A 23,485-nucleotide genomic window follows, 5' to 3' on the forward strand; every position below is an offset into this window, starting at 1 on the left:
TATATGCTACATCATAACACTTGACATTAAAATAACACCATTGCAATAACTATTCCCTCTCTCGGTCTGTTAGGCCCTTTCCTCCACTGATGATCCCCAAATCTTTGTTTAAAAACTGTATGAACATTTCAGGAAAGGGTCATCTTTCCTCGACCATCTGGAAAACATGGATTCTATTAAAGATTCATATAAAATTCCAGGTACTACAATAAAAGGGAACCACTTTACATGTGGAACACCTCTAATATGAGCAGGAATTGGGCAGAAGCAGCTCACTCTGCACAGCTCCCAAATTTCAGGAGGGTTCCAGTGGCCCCCTTCTTCACTCTAAGGTTAAACATAGTGTAAATCCATATACAAAATAAAAAAAGAAAGATGTGTATTTATTTCTCTGTACCTATATTTCTGTCTATTCTTTTTTTTTGATCTCTCTCCTTTGCTCTAACCAAGCAGTTGACTTCAAAATGCATGGGTTTGGGGTTTTTTTTAACGTATGGTGATTTGTTTCTCACAGCAAAATTTTTCCATGTACTTTTTTGTAAAAAGTAAATAATTCAAATTGTAATATGAGAAGATAAAATATCTATTAAAAATATTAATACAGGAAAAAAAAAGAGTATATGAAATACTTTTATGACCCCACACAGAGCTGCCTTACACTGCTTTAAGCCTGCCTATGATTTGGTAAATTTCTATATATTTACATTTATAGACAATGATATTGGAACATACATAAAACACATTTAATGTTCTACAGATGGCAAGATTATACCAACAATTTAAATCATTTAAGTGCCTTGCATCAGTAAAATTGGATTTAAATTTGCCATAAAATACTTTAAAGCTCAGATTAATAGTTTTTACTGGTGTAAACAAGTTTCTAAATCTATCTACCATTTTATTGCTAAAGCTTCATAATAATTTTATAGTAAAACATCTACATGCTGTGTTGAAGAAATACTTTTACGGTAAAAAGGAAATATTGGACAGCTGATCTAAGAAAAAAGCAGTAACTATCCAAGAAATCTTTGTAATCTTGTATACAAAAGAAATTTTATATTGCCAGTAAAATTTAAAACAATGTTCTCTTGCCAGTGTAAAGGAATGCCTAAGATTATGTATTTCCTTGGAATTTCAGTGGAATTGCCATACACATTTCAAAGATCTGCTATTTCATGGGTGGCAATAAGAGTAGATGTATATTTATCAGTAGAATTTATACATATATATTTTACATTTCTCAGCCTTAATGGATTTTTATGGAGGTATAGTACTAGAATAAATTAAAAAACACCCATGCAATTGCTAAGAGCATTATTTTTCTTGAAAATACCATTTTATCAAAAAGAATGGCAAAAGGGTAACATCATAGGCAAGTTCCAAACACATTTATATTAATTTAGTTCCACATTTCAGTGCTGTGGTTTTTATAAACATTTGACAAAGGAAAAATGTGGAAGTTAAAAAAAGAAGATAATTAATTTCTTTTCTCAAACTGCTTCTTGCATCAAGATTTCCAGTGCCCGAGATAAAGGCATTTTTGTGCAGCATGTCATATTATTATTCCTTTAGAACTCTCAGTGCCCGACTTCTTGTCTAGTGCAGGTAATTTGAAATAATCTCACGTGAGGTAAAATAAAATGAAATGTAAATGTGAGATAACATTCATTCTCTGCGGAACTTGAAAAAACAATGGACTGCTTACACCTCATCCTACACTGATAGCCTAAGTCTATGCATAGGTGTCATAGGTGTAATACTCTGTAAACCAGACATTGTTTCAAAAGATGCTCACAATCATCAACTGGTCACTTGTGATATTATACCTGTTTGCTGAAATATTTTCCTGACATATTTTATAACAAAGATTTTCCCATCATCCCTTTCTCTATAACCTTCCTTGAGCAATTGCACCTTAATTATTTAAGTCCATAACATGCAATTTTACATTTTGTTAGTGTACACCACACCGAACTATCAACTAATCTCTTCTAATTTAACAAGGTAATTTACAGGAAGATGGGCACATTCTACAATGACTGTGCATAACAATTCTCTGTGTTCCAACTTCAGTAATAATCCTATTCTAACCATCAGCACGTGTCAATGAAAGCACTACCTGGCCAAAGTGTCTAAGAGACAAACTACAGTTCTTACGCTTTACAAGAGTTGTTTTCAATTAAAATATACATTCATTAAGGTGATGAGATTAATTTCACATTGTTTGTAGCTTTTTTAATCCATAGACCTCAAGCACCTGTATTTGCTCCTGAGTTTGCCAGGCTATTCTATAGAACCATATTTTCATTTCAAGTCAGGTTGAGCATCAAGAAAGTTATTTTTATAGTCCTGGTGAAATGAAACAGAAATTTTTCCCTTTGTAGGTCCTTGACCAAATCGCTGCTCTTCTAACAGTAACAAGTGCCTTCTTTCTCTGTGCCTCACCTGATGACAAGCAGGAATGTTGCTACCTCAAAGACTGAACTTGGTATGGTGGCAATATTACTGAAAAAAATAGATCTTGGCCTTCTCTCTTCTCTCCAAATGATCAGACCTTTTAACCATCAGCGTGTCTATATGTCAAGTAGCAGGAGTTAAGACAGAGTCTTCTGGTTTATTCTCATTATTACTCATTTCTGTTTCTTAGAACAAAAGAGGCTCAAGTGAGTTGAACAGCAGAGTTGATGACAGAGTTCCAGGGCCATGCTGAACACAGCTCAGTTTGGTTTGGTCACATCACTTTTAGAAATCAGTATTGGCTCTTGAACTGATTGATGCAACGTGCCTCCAAGACACACCTCACCTCACCACTTCTCTTCACACAGACTTCTAATCCAGGCACACACATCCACACTCAGCTGGGCCTTTCCCTCACTGAACATTCAGATGCATGGAAGTCCCAACCTCAAGTTTCTTGGGGGGGTGAGTCCTTCAGGCTTCCTCATCACTCCTAAGTCAATGGAGGAGATCTCTGTGAAGTGGACCACCTCCCTCACTGTACAAGACTTCTTTTCTTTTCTTACCCTCTATGTGAAATAAATTAATTGCTGTGATAGCTCTCTCCTTTGCAGGCAGGGTGATGAGGACAAAGAACCACAGCAATGCCATTATTTCAATACTGTATTTACCCATTTGACTTGGCATATTTTGTCTTACAAAAATATCAGCTTTCAAAAAGGCACCAACTGTTCATCAACAGTGAAGTCTATCAGAACAGCAAATTGAACTGCTTGAAATCTAGGACTAAACACCTTAAGCAAATTATATATCTGTAAAACTTGCTTAGTAAGGAATCCATTCTTATTATTATTGCAGTACAGGAAACTAACTAGAAGGAAAAAATGTACACAGGATATTTAATATCAGAGGCTAATAGGGCAATCAGTTTCAGGTTTAAATTTACATATAAATTTACATAGAAAAATCAGACCAAATTGAATTTCTTTTAGCTGAAATGTGCATTAGTGCCTAAGTAATAATGCCCTAAAACAGAATATTTAGATGATTATTTCATAAGTTATTACAATAATTCTAAGCCCACTGACTAAAAATTACTGCACTGTTAACCTCTTAATGGGGACCAGACATTGCAGCACGCAAACAAACTGGGAAAACAATGTTTGCAAGAGATGATTGCAAAAAAATCATTTTTCTGAAATGAAAGCAAAGGAGAGGACTGAAAAAGCATTATATTCTGTGACTGAAGCAATCTTTGGTGTCCTCAGCTCCACTAAAGGAAAACATGCACATTGAAAAACCCACACCAAACTGATATGGCGATAATTTGTAACACATATAGGAAAAGTTAATGAACTAAATAATATGCACAGATATGGGTTTCCATGTAAATATAGACAGAAGAAGTTGTATCAAAGATGAGCTTAATTCCAAGACAAACGTTATATTAAGGTAACTATTAAAAATATACCTAACAAGGGGGTACAGACTGACTCAAAGAAAAATTAATATCCCAAATTCCCACAACCGAGAAAGTCATAACTATGCTTATATCTTAATGAATATTTCTTTGAATTTGAAATCAAGAACACCTCTGAGTCCACAGAGGTTGAAACTCAATAACTGTTCACCCTCCTGAGAGCACAGACAGATTTCTTTTTCAGATCCAGTAGTGTTAGAAGAAGAAATTATCAATTACAGATATTTTTTGTCAACCTGTATACCGAAGGTTGGAACTTTCAGTGATCAGCTCAGTTGCCTATACCACCACACAGAGTAACCTGACTTATCAAAGCTGAATTGGTTTACAGACCTACTAAAAAAATATAAGAGTGAGTTAATCTTGTCCATTATGAGAATCAATTGGGAAGATCATAGAAGTACAGAATGGTTTGGGTTGGAAGAGACCTTGAAGATCATCTAATTCCAAAACCCTACCATGGGCAGGGTTATCTTCCACTTCACCAGATTGCTCAGAGCTCCATCCAACCTGGCCTTGAAAACTTCCAGACACAGAACATCCACAGTTCCTTTGTATCAACGCATCACCACACTCACAGCAAAGAACTTCCTCCTGATATCTAATCTAAATCTACTCTCTTTCACTCTGAAGCCATTCTTCCTTGTCCTGTTGCTCCAGGCTCTTGTAGAAAGTCTCTCTCCATCTTTCCTGTGGGTTTCCTTCGTGTACTAGAAGGTCACAATTAGGTCACCCCAAAGCCTTCTCTTTTCCAGGCAGACCAATCCCAGTTCTTTCAGCCTTTCCTCACGGGCAAGGTGCTCCATCTTTCTAATCATCTCAGTGGCCTCCTCTGGACTCACTCCAACAGGTCAATGTCCTTTCCTGTTTTGGGGACCCCAGAGCTGGATGCAGCCCTCCAGATGGGGTCTCATCAGAGCAGAGTAAAGGGGCAGAATCACCTCCCTCAATCTGCAGCCCACACTGCTTTGGATGCAGCCCAGGACACACTTGGCTTTCTGGGCTGCAGAAAGCCGGGCTGCTTCTGATATCTGCCACTGAATTAATATAACAAAAGACCAAATTAATCTTCAGAGGATTTTACAGGAAAATCATTTGCATCCAGTTTGTCATCAACATTTTTGGAAAGCATGACTCAGCAAGTGACAGATTTCAGTACAGCTCCTACTCATCATTCTTACGGGTCACTTTGCTGGGCAGATACATGCACATAATATATGAGGTGCCAATGATGGAAAACAAAGTTTGAATCAAATCAATAGATATATTTACAGTCCTTGGGCAAGAGGACTATTTGGGATGATGTAGGTTCAGGCTGCATCTTTCAAATAGAGACATTTGGGTTTTTTTCAGAATGTCTTATCTCCTTCAGAGACTGTCGTATCCACCACACCAGAACAAAATACTTAAGGCTAGTGTCAATCAATAAAAGCACTAGAAAGTGCATTTTCTAAGTTAGAAATGTATAGTTCTTAGATAATGAAGTCAAGAGACGTATCAGTTAACACTGAATTTTCAGAGTCAGTTATGTCTTGTGAAATCATAATATGCAAATTCTTGTTCAAGCATGTCATCACATGGAGATACTTGCCTAAAATTAGCCCCAAAAGAGCAACAATCACCATTTGTAACCATTCCCATCTTTCAGGGAAGTTAAGGAGATGCAAAATGTAGGATACTTTCACTTGCCAAATGGCTTCTGACATATCAGGTAGACAGTTAGGAAAACCTTCTCTCTGATCTAGATTAAATTTTACCCTCAGAAAGCTTTGTGAACGTCATTGAAGTTAAGTATTTAAGTAAATCTATGTCACTCCCTTATTTACCAAAGAAGTGCACTATTATCCCTGGACTTTGAATGTACACAGCACTGCAAGATTTAGTTCTTGAACTAATTATATTAGCCCATATAATGCTACAACAGTTAGCTGCAATTAATTTCTGCTGGTCTCACTGATTAGTTTTCAAGTGCTACATAAAATTACAGTAATGTCATAAGTTCCTAAATCCAACAGACTAGAGCATACTTTGGAAGTCTTGGTGAGTACTGATGATTTGTGCATTTTCATAATGAAGTAAGCAAACTAAACAACAGAAATACTTCCAGGAAATTAATATAATTTATTAAACCTATTAGATTAATACTGGATTAATACTTAGATTAACTGTCCTGGATTGAAAATTTCATGTGGTGAGGTTAGAAAGCTCCATCTTGTTTGAAACTACAAACATGACAAATCCTGTGTCAGTGAAATGCTGAGTATCAGCTTAGTCAGAACTGACCAGGAACAGGCAGTGACCAGCCCCGATCATATTCCAGTGCTTCCAACACTTTCAGAAACACCTGGTAAAAACAAACTTTCCACCTAGTAGAATCTAATGGTTCTACAGCAGAATAATGACTAATTATTATAATACTTCCATCAACTTTAATGAGTGTTGCTAAATGTGGAAGTTTACTGCGTGCCTCTACTCTCAGCTCATACTGGTATGAGCCAACTAAAAGTACTTTACTTTTTAAAACTAGTAACCAACTCCAAAAATACTTCATTTTTTGAATTTTTATGACCATACTAATGAGGTAATTTACATCTCAACTACACCACCTACCATCAAGTTACTCAATCAGCAGAGGTAAAATGCTAATTAATTTGACTGTCTTAGATCTTGCACCTACTGCAGCTCTTCTCATTCTGTCAGCCTAAAAGTAGATTTTTAAGGAAGCATTTCTTCACAATTTAAGAGACCTATACCATAATTATCACTGCTATAAAATATATAGAGGTAGAGAAAATTCTAGAACAAAACTAAAATTGTTGGGGTTTCTACTGAGAGTAACTTTTTTTCTCCTGAATTTTCTAAGAGTAGAAAATTACAAATAAGTTCATATTGACAGGTAAAATGCCTCCAGACAAAACCTTTCTCTCTCAAATTCTAGCATTTGTTTCTTAAAATCCAACTTTTGGTATATCTCTGCAGTCTCAGGAGCCAGAGAGTATTGAAATGTGAAGAGAACTTCTTAAATGTTCACAGCTTTTCTGAAAACAGAAATATATATAAATCTAAAGGAACAATCTCTATAAGAGTTATCTAGTTCTATGCCTTACTATGACCTAAAAGATCAAACAAACTTAAACAGTCTTATTGTTAGTTCCTCCAAGAAGAGTTAACTTTTAAGTCCTTGGAGTTTGCTCACAGATTACTATCTCACAAAAAACCAATAAATGCTGCATTACTAATTTTGACTTCTATACGTAACATGGTAGAGGTAGAGGTATCTTCATCTGTCCCACACATTCCCTTAGTATTTACTTTACAAAAGTAGCACGAGATCACTACATCACAAGCAATGTTTATTAATAATATTAACATCAAAATACATATTTTTTTCTTGACTGGTATCTGTTCCTAGAATCTCTGAAAGAGTAAAAATTAGAGCAGTCTGAAGCAAGGCCCACACTTGCACTTCTCTGGGTCTCTGCAGTGTGACTGTTTCTGCTGTTCACCAGAAAGCAGCTTCTTCCTCTGCATGGAGAAGACGTTGAAGAAAGTGTTTATTGGAGAATCATGGATTTATGAGTGAGAGTATAAAGCTCTTAAAATACTGATCTCTCCATATTACTTTGTGCTCAGCTCTGAGTACCTGGCAGATCACCTTGTGAGGGAAAGGACTGCTATTAAAATTACCTGCAATTTTTTTTTTTTTTTTTTGGCATATCCAGATATCTGGACATGAGCTATGATGTCATCCTCTAACTGCTAAGCAGTAAAAGGTATCCCCCTGAGATTTCGATTTAAAAAATATCAATTTCTGAATTGTTACATTCACCCTACAGTCACATTCTGCTCTGTGGGGATCCCACACAGCAGACTCCTGCTTTCTTTTTTCTAGACTGCCAAAACTGAGAAGGTTTGGAGGCTGGGAACACCCTATCAATTCTTAGAGCTGTGTGTAAACATTAACACTGTGCCAGTGACCTTTTAAAACCACCACTGAAGAGCTCAGAACACGTGCAGTAGTTGCATTTGTTTAGGAACCATTAAAAACAGCAACAGCAGCACAAGCTCCAACTTGGCTAAAGTCATCTCATGGAAATGCAAGTGGGCAGCATACATTTCAGAGATACATTACCAACTTCTGGGTACTCATGTGGTTCCCAGAGACTTGAGAGAGAGAGAAAAAAAGGAAGATTTGGCAGAGAACAGACAAAACTATTGTCTCTGCACTTATGTGGAAACCAAACTCAATCCCTTCCAGGCATTTGGTTTTATTAAAGCAGAAACTAATAATTCACTGTTCAAAACAGACCTTCCCCTCTGGCTTATCTCCTGTTCTACAGATCCTGCTTGGGGCTCACATATTAGATATTTCCTCTCAAGACAGTAAATACTACTTTTCAAATATCTGGATGGATTATAAAAGTCTCTTGACTCAGTGAACCAGAGAGATACACTTAAAATTTTCTCTGTGAAAAGATAACTGCTAACGAGCAAGGGTGCTCAAAGCAATAACTGCCAGCCTTTTAGACATTTTACATAAAAACTTAAGAATCAGCTTCCTTCTTGACCTCTACATTCAACCTGAATAAATCCATTACAATATTTGCAAGGCAAAGTAACTTATTGCAGTCCATTTTTTTAAGCAATCTGAGATAATGAACATGAAATTATTAGCCTAAGTTATGCCTCTGTACTAGGTTTCCCCATTAGGAAATACATAGTAAACACCAAAGTAAAGTAAAGTAAACCATTTTTTTAACTGTAAATTGTTACAATGTTGTCAATGGTTGAAGATATTAATAATAATAATTTGGTAAAATTAAAAAAATATGGTTTTTTTTCTGCATGTAGAGCTAAAAATACCTGCAAGTGTGCGAACGACTTGTCATAACTGGAAGTGTAATTTAATTAATGGATAATCAACATTAACTAATAACTTCTAATTTGACTTGCAAACTTCCTGCTTTCACAGTTAGTTCCTCTGAACTATAAAAATTCTCTGTAAATTATCCTTTCTAAATCACAGAGAAATATCTAAATGATTACTGAGTACATACTTACTATTACTTTCCATATGAAATGAGTAGTGTTATTTTTTTAGTCCACATTTCTCTCGTATAGTTTTAGCTGGAATTTGTTCAATGGAAATATTTGCTGCCGGGAACCAATTTTATGACCTTTAGGTTACATTTATAGAAATAGGTCTGGAGACTGAACTAGCATAGTCTCTGTGCTCACCAAGACCTCAGTTTTTCTTTAGTCTTCTAGGATTTTGGTTCCAATGATTTTCATCCATCTTTATACCAGGAATTCAAATCCAGAAGCAAATTTATTTTTAAAAGGCTGAAGAATAGTCTTCAGAGAGTAACAGGCAGTGGTCCCTCCTTCCTCCTGAGGATAATGATTAAGCAAGTGCCAGAGATATGTTTATATTGTCACAATTACATAGCCATTCCTTACTCTGATTTAAATAGAGGAGGAAAGATCTGGATTCCTTTTTCAGTAGGCCAAACCATCTAAAATAGGTAGGGTTTTAGCCTAAAGTAAAAACGTCAAAGAAAACTGTGTAACTTAAAACAAGTAATTCCTGATTTAATGACATTTTTCATACTCCAAGATGGCACCTGCTTTCAAATCAAATTCTTAATCAACTATTTTTATACACTTACTTGAAGTTCCTGATTCTGATGTTGTATGAAAATATTTGTATGCAGGAATAAACTTTTTGTTCATTGTAATGATGACACTTAATTATCAATTGCTGTTTCAGAAGCTGTGCATACTGTCCATAGAAATCCAGCAGAAAAGAACTACCAGCTGCTTCAACCCACATCCTACAGATGCAGAACTATAAAACAGTATTTGAATTTCACTCCAGAATTTTTAAGTAGTATTCTGATTGTGGGAACACAGCAATACTGTTTTGGAGAAGCAGGGATATTGGTATATTTTGTGAGAAGAGTAGCATCCCTGGCAAAATAGTCCTAAGTAAAATACATGTTTTCCTGTTATATAGGTGAACAACAATTATAGGAATGGAATGAATAATTAAGATCCTTTTTTCCTTCATGTTACACAGGGAAAGAAGGGAGTTCTCACTAATTCACTAATCACTGCAGGGAATACCAGTGGCAGTAGCACCAATTTTCTTGGTAACTCCAAAAAATGGTAGGACAGGTTTGAAAGTTAGACTTCCACAGAAGAATTCACACATCATCATATGTAAGATCCTCAAAACATGGTTTAATGATTTATACTTAACCATATTTTTTTGAGAAATTCTCACTGTTGTTTTTCAGCTTCCTCTCATTATTATGTACAAAAAACCCCCAAGAACACCACAAAAAACCAAACAAAAAACCCACAAAAACCACAAACAAAACAAACAAGCAAACAAACAAAAAACCCAACAACAACAAAAAACACCAACCCAACAGAGTTTATATACAGCCATGTTTTCTCTTGAGCTAAAGATCTAGGACAATTTCCTAGCACTGGTTAGAACGACAATTATTACAGAGGTATATCCAGGGAACAGAGTTCAAACATTAACTTTTCCTTTCAGTAACATTATTACCTAATCCACTAAGTTGTACAATCTGTATTTCAGATACTATCAATGAGCAAATTTTCTTCAAAAAAGGAACTTTTTTCCATGGACTTGTATTCAATGGTTGAGAAAAAAAACCCTCTTGTTTTGATTCCTAAGCCACAGGAGGAGTGGCAGCAGTTATGAACTAACACAGTAGTTTTCTTATACAAGGCTACTCTCCTTATTCACTTGACAGTTATTATTCATAGACATGACCACTTATCGAGATGAAACATCCCCTCTAATTACTTGGTTTAGATCTAACCTCACATTTTTGTTCAGTGGCAGTTAGTGGCAGTTCAGCTGTCATTTTGTGATCTACATTAGCTCCCTGCCACTATATCACAGAACTGATTCATGCATCTGTAGGGATAAGAGGAGGGGGTTGGCAGCTGCTACATATTTATCAAAAATTTTCACTCACATTTTAACATTTCTAATAATTTAGCTTTTTTTTTTTTCTTTTTAAATGAGCTATACAAATGTGTTCTGGTCTGAATTATTTGCCAAACTGCTATAATTTAGAGGGATTAATAATTACTACCTTCTCAAATTTGTTTTTTCTTCCACCAACCATACCACTATGGTTCTTTTACAGCAATACTTTTTATGCTACCAATTGTCATGAAAGCATATGATAAAAATGGATCTTAGGGCATGATTCATAACCAGGTTACTCAGTTTCTGAGGACATAATCCAAGTATGAGCCATATGTAACAATAATCAGACTACAGTTTAGTTTAGGATTTATGAAAAATTAATGTACCACAGCTATGAAAACAGTGTGTCACTGCTTTCAACTGCCAAGTTATATAATTACAAAATATTCTTAATTATATGCTTTTTACTTTTAAATAAATACTGAGAAAATTAATAAGGGAAACACTGATATACAATTTAGATTCTAAGTTGGTTCTGCTGTAACAGTAGTGGTATTTGTAACAAACCTTCTACATTGGATTGACATAATTCAGTTACCACAAAATGCAAACTCCTGTTAGAATAAACATGATGCAGTCTTTTTTTTTGAAGACTTGTAGATTTACAAAGATTTGGGCACTATGGTCTGTCCATGTTAGCATGTAGTGAGACACAAAAGGAGGAGACATGTAAAGCAAAGCAGTTGCAGTGAGGATTCAGAATCCACACCATGCAAGTGCCCATGAATGTTGTTCTTATGAGTAGTTCTATTTCACTCCCATGAACTTAAACACCCATGAAAGGTTGAAGAACATTAGATGAACACATGGAAAATATTCTGCAGTTTAGTTACACCCAAAACAAAACAAAGGAAGGCGCATTAAGTGGGAACAATCAGTAGAGACACCCAAAAAACACACTCTTGCTGTGTAGTGACAGGTTACCACAGATGCATCAGTCCTTGTGAGCTCCCTTCAACAGAGATACAGAGGAAATAAACAGAGGAAATAAAGGTGCCAGGGAAGAGGTATGACCCAGGGAAAATTAACACATCATTTATGAGATCTCTTACTGTTGTGGCTCAATGTAAAACAACTATGGATTTAAAACAGACTGATATTTCCCATTCATGGGTTCTACTTCTGCAGCCCCCAAAGCATGACTGCCAAGTACAAAAATCTGCCAAGAATTATGAGGGAACTATTCCTTGAGCCAATATATCCTATGAGAAGAGTTTAAGGAGTATCATAGAATTTTTCGGGTTGGATCTTAAAGATCATCTCATTCCAACCCACCTGCCATGGGAAGGGACACCTTCTACTAAACCAAATTGCTCAAAACCCCAACCAATCTGCTCATAAACAGGAATGGGGCATCCACAGCTTCTCTGGGCAACCTGTTCCAGTGCCTCAACACCCTCACAGTAAAGACTTTTTTCCTTACATCTCATCTAAGCCTACCCTCCTTCAGTTTAAAGTCATTACCCCTTGACTAACTGCTCCATGTCCTTGTCCTAAGTCCCTCTCCAGTTCTCTCCCTTTAAGTACTGGAAGGCTACTGGAACCCCAGCTCTCTCAGTTTGCCCTCATAGGGAAGGTGCTCCAGCCCTCTGATCATTTTTGTGGCCTCCTCTCGACTCTCTCCTCATCTTCACATCCTTCATAGTTTGGGGGCCCCATAGCTGGACACAGCACTTGCAGTGGGCTCTCACCAGAGAGGAGTAGAGAACCCCCTCTCTGGACCTGCTGCCCACCCTGCTTGTGATGCAATCCAGGACATGTTTGGGTTTGTAGGCTGTGAGTGAACATTTCTGGGTCTCATCTGCCAACACCAAGTCCTTCTCCTCAGGTCTGCTCTCAATCCATTACTTTCCCAGCCTGTTCTTGGGATGGCCCAAACCCAGGTGCAGGACCTTGCACTTGGCCTTTTGAACTTGATGAGGTTTGCACAGGCAATTCTTGGAATTCAAAATGAATTTGAAAAGCTGTGAGCTACTAATGAAAAACAGTTTGACTCATCCTGTGCTATCTAGATGTTGCCAAGAGAGTAAAACTCACATAACTATTAAAATATGCTTTAGAATTGTTTAATATACATTTGAAAGTACACTTCTGCATCCTATACTACCTCCACTGTTACATGTTTTTTCCTTTGCCTTTGTGATTTATTAGACTGCCACAGGCTGGTCTAGACAAGACAAAATGAAATAAAAATATGTTAATGCCTTCATAAAAGAAAAAATTAATAAATTCCTGAGCAGACAATGATCACAAGAAGATACTTTCTCCCTTTCTCCCTGAACTAGTTTTTAGCTGATCTCTTTTAATGGAGTTGATAGTCTCAGTCGGGGTGAAATGCAACCTGAAATTTGCATTGGTAGAAGAGGGGCCAAAGCCGACAAGTCTCCAACAACACTCTCCCTTACATCATGCCGTTCAAAACAGAACTTAAAATGATTTTCTAAAATGTTAGAATAGGAAATGACACCTCAAAAATCTGAAATTTCTCTACTGGAATTAATTCCAGTACGATGCTATAGAAATCTTATGTAGCAGAGTCAGTGGAGTTTTCAATGACCGGGGGGAAATGTTCCCTATAGGCCAGCACTGCCAACTGCTGGAACTGGTTCTCAGGGTGGATTGAAAGGCAAAGGACACTGACAAAAGACATGTACTTAGAACATGGATTGCTTGCTTTTATTATTACAGCTGGCAAAAAAAAGAGTCTGAGTCTGGGCAGTGACTGATGAAGTTGTGAGATAAAGTTGGGGGTGTTCATTACAGGCAGCACGAGGACTGACTGGGTTATTTCAGTGTTAATGATGCTTGATTATATCCCTCCTCTGAAACACAGGCTTATCATCTAAGCCCTTGTAAGGGCTCCCCTGTTTACCAAGCTTGAACAACCAAGGTGGGCGGGAATCCTTCACTGCTGGAATGCATCCTAACAGCCTATCCAGGCTTCACCAATTGATCTGTTTTCTATTAGCATACACAGGACTTAAGAAATAAACCTGCAGCTGGATAATCTCCCTTTGTTTCAGTAAAGTTATTCTTATTTCTGGAACGGTGAGCAGTGGATTTCAGTGTTCAGGGCCTGAATTAGAAAAAAAGTATCCAGATCAGCAAGCTATAGGCTTTACAACATGAATAATTTCAAACGAAAATCAGAAATCATGTACCAGTCTGTCCAGGCTGGAAAAAAAAAGGCAGACAAACATGAAAACATCTAAAAAACAAGTCCTCCACTCCAAAAAACAAACAAACAAACAAACAAACAAACAACACATGGGGAGAAAAATTAGAAATAAATCTACCTTAAAGAAGTTTAAGTGAACAGAGAACGGACCATCATTCACCCCCTTAACTGGAAATACAAGCATGTGGAATTACCACAACAAAAGTTAAAATCAATATTGATTCTGCTATTTGCAAAGTAATGACACCATGAATCCAACACAGGAAATACCTCAAGTACTAATGGTCATGGAGAAAAGCTGAGAAGTGGAAATGCTTCTCTGTTCCAAAACTCCTAAATATAACAATATAAAACATTATTAGCACTATTAAGGAGCAAATTTGAGGCAATTTTTTCTTTTTACTATAATTTTCTTCACAGAAAAAAATGAATACGCATATAAAAAGAAAATGAGACCGCATTATTTTTCTTATTCAAACACTGTATTGACCTTTAAAGCATTGTATCATACCATGCAATTTGTGGCAGGCACTCTAGTCACATGGACCAAAACAATTAAATCTAATTCAATGTAGAGACAGGTGTGTTTCAAATTAGAGGAATTACTGGGTTTCTATTTTAAAAAAAAACCAAAACAAAACAACTATTACTTTTTAAATTCAAAAAGCCACTTCCTTCAATTTATGGATCAAATTCTGAGCTCTTTACTTAAATGTTTATTCATCTATTTCCCAGAAACCTATACTATCAACCAAAGAGTAAGGACTACAATAGGATTTGAATCTAAACTTCCAGTAAGATGACTTATAGCTACAGCTATAACTACCATCCAAAAGTAGTATTATTAGTATTTTAAATTAAATATTGCTAATGCCTTTCTTTCCAAAGGCCAGGAAGAAAGAGGACTCCAAGGTCAAAAAGAGATCAATGTATTCATTAAATCTGACTCACTGACATAGCAGATGCACAAGGTGTCTGTCTCTGCTTTTTAAATATTTATCAGCTTTTAAAGTAATTTCAAGTCCTGAGCTTTACAAGACTCTGTCTACTGCTTTCATCAGTAACATCTTCCAGTGTCTTACTGTTCTCATTACTAGAACATTCCACACAAGATTAAATAATTCTCAGATGTAAATTTTTGGCCACTAGCACTTCATCCATGTTGGTCAGCAAAACTGAGACATCTTCACTATGTTTTCAATATTCTTTAGTGAATGATCACATTCCTTCTCCATTTTTTCTTTTTTTTGGCAAACTCAGTTGATAGAGCTACTTAGCAGTCATATGACAAGGCCTACTTTTCCAGTCCCCCATGCTTTTAGTACATGTCTTTGATTTTCTTCCAGTATTTCAATACAATTTTTAACCTTCAAGAACCAGGTCTGAACAATCAAATAGCAGCACCTATGGTGTTATTTGCTTTCTGTTCATATTAAACCATTTTTCAGCAGTCAAGGAATGTATTGGTTCTTTTTCCTGGTGTCACACTGAGTCTCCAGTGAGATATTAACTAGGATAATTCCAGTCACACTAGAGGTAAACAGCTCTCCCTCTCCAAAATGAAGTGCCTGGCATGTAAACAGGAAATTCAGTAATCACATTTCTATAAATAGTAACCATGTGTACTAATTTTTAGTCAAAAATATTTATGTCGTCTTCAAAATTCATCAGTAAAAAAGCTTTTTATGGCATTTTCTATAGGGATCTGAAGAAGAGGTATACCTACTTCTTTACCCTCCTCATCTTCCTGGAAAGGAATTACCTGAATTATCCACATTCAGGTCAAGAATTCAGTTCTCTGAACATTGCAGAAGTATTTTGAACCTTACTGTGATTTTTGCAAGATTTCACACTGGATTAGATTAAAATTTATAGGAAGAGTTAAAATGCACCTTGAGAATTTATTATACAATAGGAGTCAATAATATACTTCAAATCAAGCTTTTCTTTTTACCACTTTAACAGTGTTTTCAGATCAGAAAATGATACAAGACAATCCTGATCCTGTAGGACAAAACCCTACACCATTCTTTTCAAGGTCTCAAATTACACTTTTAGTGTAGCTTTTATGTTTCTTACTGGCACCAGACACCTCCCAGCATGCTCACCCAACACCAAGACTTCGAAAACATCGTTATCTGTTTCTCATCCCCGCAGAAGTTCACATTTAGGCTACTACACTTGATGGAAAGAAGAGCAAACTAGAAGTGACACATGAACATGATACTTCAATATTTTGAGAAATGCCTACTGGTTTGGGTTTTTTCCCCCCTTACAAACACATGTAAAGTCAACTTAGGAGACTCTTCTCCCTTCCCAGCATCTGTGACTGGATGCACTTGTATCACATATTTTAATTTGCAAAAACGTTCCTGCAGAAAAATACCATACCAGACATTTCTTTTCATAGAACCTGTTACCATCATCCATTATTAAAGGCATTTCTTAGCTGCTTAGAATTCATGCAGAAAGCAGGATGTCCAGATGATAAAGCAAATATGCACTTACAGAAGGTAAAAACAACATCAGTTCTGAAAATAAAAACTTTGCAAAGTATAATTCAAAGATAAATACAATTACAAATCTGTGAAAAACAGAAACAGTATTAATTAAGCAAACATACTAAACCATTATTTTATCTTTACATACTTAAGGGACTTAAAACATACAATTTACTTAATATGATGTAATTATTCTTCTAAAATGATGAACATAATTAAATTATTTTTCAGAGTGAAAGTATGTATTCATCTAGTAACAAAAACATGATTTAATGCATCCCAATTATTAATGAAATTTAAACGACAATAATAATTTCGCATGCATAAGGATGGTAGGTACAAAAAGCGTCTAATTCTGTTGTGGACTTTATAGAAACTGAAGTTTTTATAGAATTCAGCCTTATTTGAAATCCAAAATTAGAAGCAGATGTCAGCAGAATAAAAGTGTAGTTATTCACGCAGGATTAAGAAGATACATGGATTCAAGTATTCATTTTAGTTCATATCACTGAGCTTAAATGAGGTCTTAGTAAGTGTTGAGCTTTATTACTCAAAAAGTTATTGTGTGTGGTCACTTAATAAAATTGATTAATCCTCTGTGATAGCAGCCAGAACAACAATAAAAATTGCATTTCTCTTCTTATGCAGTAGAAAAAGAAAATTAAATGTTTAGAGTAACCTTACCAGAGCTCTGCATCTCACATCTATCGTTCTTTCCGGTGGTGCAGGTGTGCTGTTAATCTTTAGGGAGAACCACACTTTGCAATTTGAAGAACATTCCCCTATGTAAAAAGAAAAAAACAAAATGCCTTATAAATTATCCTGTGAGGTGATCAATCCTAGCAGCCTTCAAATCAATGAGAAATTTGAACCTTTAGTAGAAATGCCACTCACTGTTCATTCTGAGACAAAGCAAATCATGAACTGATTTAATCATTGTCAACAAACTGCACTACCTAATCCCTTCTTGTCTGGATTCAAAATAGTAACAAAATCAATATGTACACAATGGAATGGAAATAACACTTTGGCAAATTAATTTCCTAGACTATCACTTTTTTTTTTTTTAAGTTTGAATATTATTGATTTGCAACTAACATTTCATATCAGACTGACAGTACTTTCATAATTTTACATTATATCTGGCAAAATTTAATCAAAATTAGTTCCTCTCATATAGCTTTGGTATTTCAGAGAAATTAGGTTCTGTTCAGTTACACAGGACTGTTGCTGTGGAATTGCAGTCAAGCCATCTGTGCTTTGCTAAAACGTATCTTCCAGACAGGCCTTGGGTCTTGATTTGAAGATACCCACTAGCAGTTTGTTCTGCTGGCTAATTACTGGCATTGGAAGACATTTAAATATGAGCCTAATTTCTGATTTCCATTAGATTTGCTTCAATGTCCAGCCAAACTATGTTGTAATGACTTTTCTGATAGATTAAAGAGATCTGGCATTAAGTATCTAGCATTTGCCTGTATTTAGAACATAGTTGTGAGTGTTAATAAAATTATCTGTTCAGTCTTGTTCAGAGAGGTGAAAGAGATTGAGCCCAAAGTCTTTCATCATATGGTCTGATCTTCACAACACAAATACTTCATGTGGTAAGTCTTTTTCAAGTATAAACAACTGTTCAGCACCTTTTAATAATGCATAGCCAAGAACTACTTGCACTGTTCCTGTTTGTCAGTATATTGTATGAGATGAAAATGGCCTTAATCCTCCTACTCACACTTCCCTGAATTACGCACTAGAGAGCTACATTAGCACTCCTGTTTTACCACAGCATTAGTCTTGGGAGCTCCTACTGGTTTCCTTTCCTGCTGCGACCCCAGCTCTTTCAGAGTCACTGCTTTCCTTGTTGCAGTTCCTCATTCTGCTTATATGACTTTACTTCTAAACCCCATTTCCAATAAAACTGTGTCTGACTGGCTTTAATTGTATTACTTCCTTAAAATTTTCACTGAATACATCCTATATTAACTTACCCATTTTGTTCAGACTAACTTGATATGCATAAAATTTATTGGTTTTTAATATCAGCAGAATACCAGCCTTCCACTGTCTGGAATATACTCAGTATCTTACAATATATAAAAATTAATATAATTGAGGTAAAGACATCTTCTGAATGTCCCTCAAAGGATTCTGGTACGTACATGTCCCTGAGTTTAATCAATTACAAAACATAAAAAGTAGTATATAGAAGAGAGATGGCTTCTGCAAGAAAGGAGCATCACCTTACACCAAAACAGAAAATACTACCTGGGAGCTGAAACAACAATTATTAAGTAAATACCAAAAGAAAATGAAAGAGTGACCACAGCCTGGGACATCACATCCTTCAAGAATGCTGTCAAACTCTAGGAAAAGCTATAAAATTCAGGTATGAAACAACAAAGGAAAACATCAACAGTAAAGTTTCATTTACCCAGGGTATGTGATTAAACTGCAGGACAAAGGGATTTATTAAAGTATAGCAACACATTCTCGAATCAACATTCTGTACAATTAAGGAAAGTACAAAAGAGCATAAACTGCTATTTAAACAGAAAATTGACAAGGCTGCCACCCTGTCCTCAAACCTCTAAGAACACACAAAAAACCAAAACCAAAGCAAAACAACAACAAACCAAACAAGAAAAACAAAACAAAGCCAAAACAAGACAAAAACAAATAAACAAAACAAACACAAAAAAAATGCCCCCCACCAAAAATCCAAAACAATCCCACCCTCTTGAGTGACAACTAGCTAAAGATTTAAAAAAGTAAGAGCAAAATCTTTTCAAACACATCTGAAGTTGGTAACCTGCCAAACTCAGAAAGGCTAAGAGATGATCAGGGTGGAAAAGGAATGCTCAAGTAAGATAAGGCTGCAGCAGAAAATCTAAATCAATTCTTTGCAGTAGAGTTTGTTACAGTGGAGTTCAGAGACTTCCTAAACCCACTGTGAAGCTTGTTTTGAAGGGTCAAAGGGAGTCTCCCAAATTAAGGTTTCAGCAGGAAAGGTTTTGGAGCAATCTGATAAAGAGGAAAGTAACAAATCACATTGGCAGGAGAGTGTCTGCCCAACAATTCTGGTCTAGTGGAAGGTGGCCCTGTCCATGGCAGGAGCATTGGAACAAGATGATCTCTAAGGTCCCTTTCAACCCAAACCACTCCATGATCCTACAAGTCTGTGAATTCATAAGAATCCCATATATTAAAGTGTGGTGGTGCAAACCAGAATGTGACTCCTTTGTAAGTCAACTTCAGATATACAAAGAAATTAAAAGGTAGAGAATGTGCTGTCAATTTTCAGACAGGTCTCTTCAGAAACCGAGAAATTACAGATGTGAGTTTGTTTATACAGGCCAAAGAAAATCATTAAGCATCACAATAAGGGAGAGAAGCCACGACACACAAAACTACTTGAATTCTTTGTCAAAGTCAGCAGCTGTGATAAGGGAGATGTGGTTCACATAGTACCCTGATTATCCAAAAATCTATTTCTAAGATCCCTTTCTGACGGCTTCTAAGGAAACGAAGCTGCAGAGGAGGGAACATTAGAAGATGGGATTAAATACAGAAACCCAAGAAGAGGAAGAAATTGCTAGTTCTCACCATGAAGAGAGAGAAAGAATGGAATGTAATGAAAAGGCTTGGTTTAGGTATGAAAAGTCAGACACTTTTTCTCCTCCCTAGGACAGACTTTTTAATTATCATATTCTGTCTTTAAATAACTGACCAACTGGAAGTGTATCTCCAGTGTTCCAGGAGGTACTTTCACTTTTTCCCTAATGTACAACCACAAGTTTTGTGGAACTGCATCATTACTTCTCATTACAATATTGCCTTCCAGCAATTAATACACCTATACTGCAACTAAGATATTTTTCCAAAGAGCCTGCTTTGTTCTCTCTGACCACAGCTTTCTCCTCTGTACTCATAACTTTCCTGAATCACATTTCTGTACTTCATAATTACAGTAATATAAAATTTATAATCTTGCCTTTTCTCTTCTTCCTTTGATATATAAATTCATTTATTCTGTTCAATTTACTTAAAAATACTTGAACTCCTGACATCTCTCAAAAACAAAGTTTTCAGGCCAACTTGTGTTCTTTTCAGTTTTTACTTCAATTATGAAAACTTTTTTTTCATGTTAAAAACTCTTAATTTCTATTTTTGTACTTTATATGCATTTAAATGTTTAGATTCTTCTCTCTTCTGGAGACCATAAATAAACTACAGTGCTCACAGTGCTTATGTTTCTGTAAAACACCTATCATGTTTGGGAGGGAACACCTTGTACTCATTTTTTCTATGATATTACATATATTACATTTTAGGTCACAATATTATTGGCATTTACCTAAAAACGTAAGATGCTTTAATGGAAACACTTTCCATAACACATGGTACAAACCTGGCAATTATCTGCTGAAGGAACATTTTTTTTATTTTTCCAGCTGAACTCTTTACCAAACATTTCTGAAAATATTTAGTATTAAGCCTTGAAATTGTACAAACTTTGATGTTCTGCCAACTTTTACTTAGTGAAAACATAGCTGGAATGGTTGCTTTGCTGCCCACTTGCACTGTTAAGAGCATAAAACTGAGGGCTTTATCCTCACTTAGATACCAAATAGACTTTACAGATGAGTCCCACCTCGTGTCTTTATCCGTAAAATGTATTTGAATGGACCAGCTCAAAGCCAATTTACTGCAAGTATTCTCATTCTCAAGCAATTATAGCCTTATTTTACTCTGAATTTCTTCTCCTCCTAAGGCAACCCACAAGACAGAAGCTAGTTCTTACTCTCAGGAATATTCAGAAGTCACTTTCAAAGCTGTAAAAATCTACTGAAGCTTTAGCTCCCTGAAAACAAACAAACAAACAAACAAAAAGTACTTAAGCAGATTAAATAAACAACAAATGCTTCTGAAATTTCCTTTAGTTGTATTTCAATGTTTCTGCTTCAAACCTGAAGAACAACTTGCATGGCTGAAAACAGGTCTAGTATTAAAAATTCATTTGCTAATGTATAGAGCAGAAGGTCACAAGTTTGGGGCTTTCCTTCACTGTTTTTTGTTAGGTTTTTTCATGGAGTTTTATTTTACCAGACAGCAGGCACTGGGGAAACAAGGTTGAAACAACACAGGCAGTGGAGATAAACTCAATACACTCACGCTGAAACACAGAGATGGCTCATTCTCTACTCACAGAACAAGGTTATAACTGTCTATTTCTGTTTTCTGAACATGTTTAACAAACAGGCAGAAAAAAAAGTTGGCAATCTTTTTTTTTTCTTTACTTTTCTACTTTCTCTACTAAACTTCCATTGACATTTTTAATGCACTCGAAGTCTTTTCTTAGGGCCTGAGCACTGTACTTTGATGTCTTATGAGATAAACTCCACTTGACTTAAAGCCTGTATCTCTTATCTTCTCACTCTGGGGTTTCGATGACAAATAAAAATCCTTAGCCTGCTTTATGCAACCATCAGGTCATGATCTTGTCAGATCTCATAAAACAAACAAAACAAATTGTAGTCAATACTTCAGACAGAAATCACCACTAAAAAGGAGCAAGCAAAAATCTTCTAAATATAAGAATGCATCTAATTCAATATTTAATCTCCACCATCTTCTCTTCTAGTCTCTCCCTTGGTCAGTGGGCTTTTGTCCTGACTAGTTAGGGTCAAGCATCTGTCAATGATGGTTAGAGCAAACCAGCATCTTCCACATCTTAGCTACTGCACATTCAAACAGGACCACTATAAAAGAGCTTACTTATTTTTAGTCTTTAGAACTTTCCCTGATTATTTTGTAATTTTTGTTTTAAATACGGAATCACTAGAAGTATAGAAATCTGTGTTCTTCCTAATTCATGTAGTTACCCTGAACTGGGGGGAATGACAAAACCAAAAATGAGATATTTTTCTGTATTCAGTACTTCATAACAAGTCAATCTACTTAACTAATATTTATCTATTTCTTTAATTAATATTTATCTACAGTAATTACATTTGTGTATAGTTCTGTATAGTTCTGTATTTAAAACACAGGACTACTAAATTACAATTTACATGAAAATTAAACTTGAATCCTCAACAAAAACATTTCAGGTTAAAATTTCAAACTTCCCTTCCAAACCTCATTCCAATTTATACGAAATGCCAAAATCATCAGTTTTTCTTCCAGAGAATTGAACATCCTTTTGTAATCCAATTAGTTTGGTGTCTTGTCCAACTTCTCTTCAGGGATTGCAAATAAATGGTTTCTCCTGTGCCTGATCTCTTCATTTTATTGTGCAATTTTAAAAATGCCATAAAATCCTGCTTAACAAATCAGTGTTGTAAGCCATACACTTTTAATCTTGTACTTTGTATCATGTCCTGAAGAGTTATCAGTTGCAAAATTCCCTTCCCTCTACTCACAAGATGCTTTTCTCTACTCTCTTGGATAAGAATACATTATGACCCCATCAGCCACAAGCTGAAATTTCTGGTCTCTCTGTCCTCTTTCCTTGTCCTTTCCTTAAAATTACTTTCCAGCCCGTGTCTGCTACACCAGCCATTAAATGTGCTGTCAAGCATCAGCAGTTATAAATAGAAAAGATTCTTCTCTCCTGATTGGGACAGAGCTGCCTATCATTCAGCTGAATGACACATCACTGATGTTGAAGGAAGATTGGCTTGATCTCCTGAAAACTGTAGAATTCTAGGGTGGTTTTTGGGTAGGGTTGGGGGGGGAGGTAGGGTTTGTGGATATGGAGACAATGGGGAAACTGGAATTGTAGTGCTAAATAACATTAGTTTATTTGAAAGATTGGAGCCCCTGGTGGTCTAGTG

At 35.9% G+C, this 23,485-nt stretch overlaps 1 protein-coding gene across 1 annotated transcript in view; it reads right to left on the reverse strand.

Moving 5' to 3' along the window:
* CFAP47 (cilia and flagella associated protein 47) overlaps positions 1-23,485 on the reverse strand; it is a 271,615-nt gene that overhangs the window by 86,797 nt on the left and 161,333 nt on the right. The window contains 1 exon segment of the mRNA XM_050332181.1: positions 17,334-17,431. Within this exon segment, the coding sequence (XP_050188138.1) occupies positions 17,334-17,431 (98 nt within the window).

This window comes from Myiozetetes cayanensis, unplaced genomic scaffold, assembly GCF_022539395.1.
Source record: "Myiozetetes cayanensis isolate MyiCay16 unplaced genomic scaffold, myiCay2020 scf5-8, whole genome shotgun sequence".
NCBI lineage: Eukaryota > Metazoa > Chordata > Aves > Passeriformes > Tyrannidae > Myiozetetes > Myiozetetes cayanensis.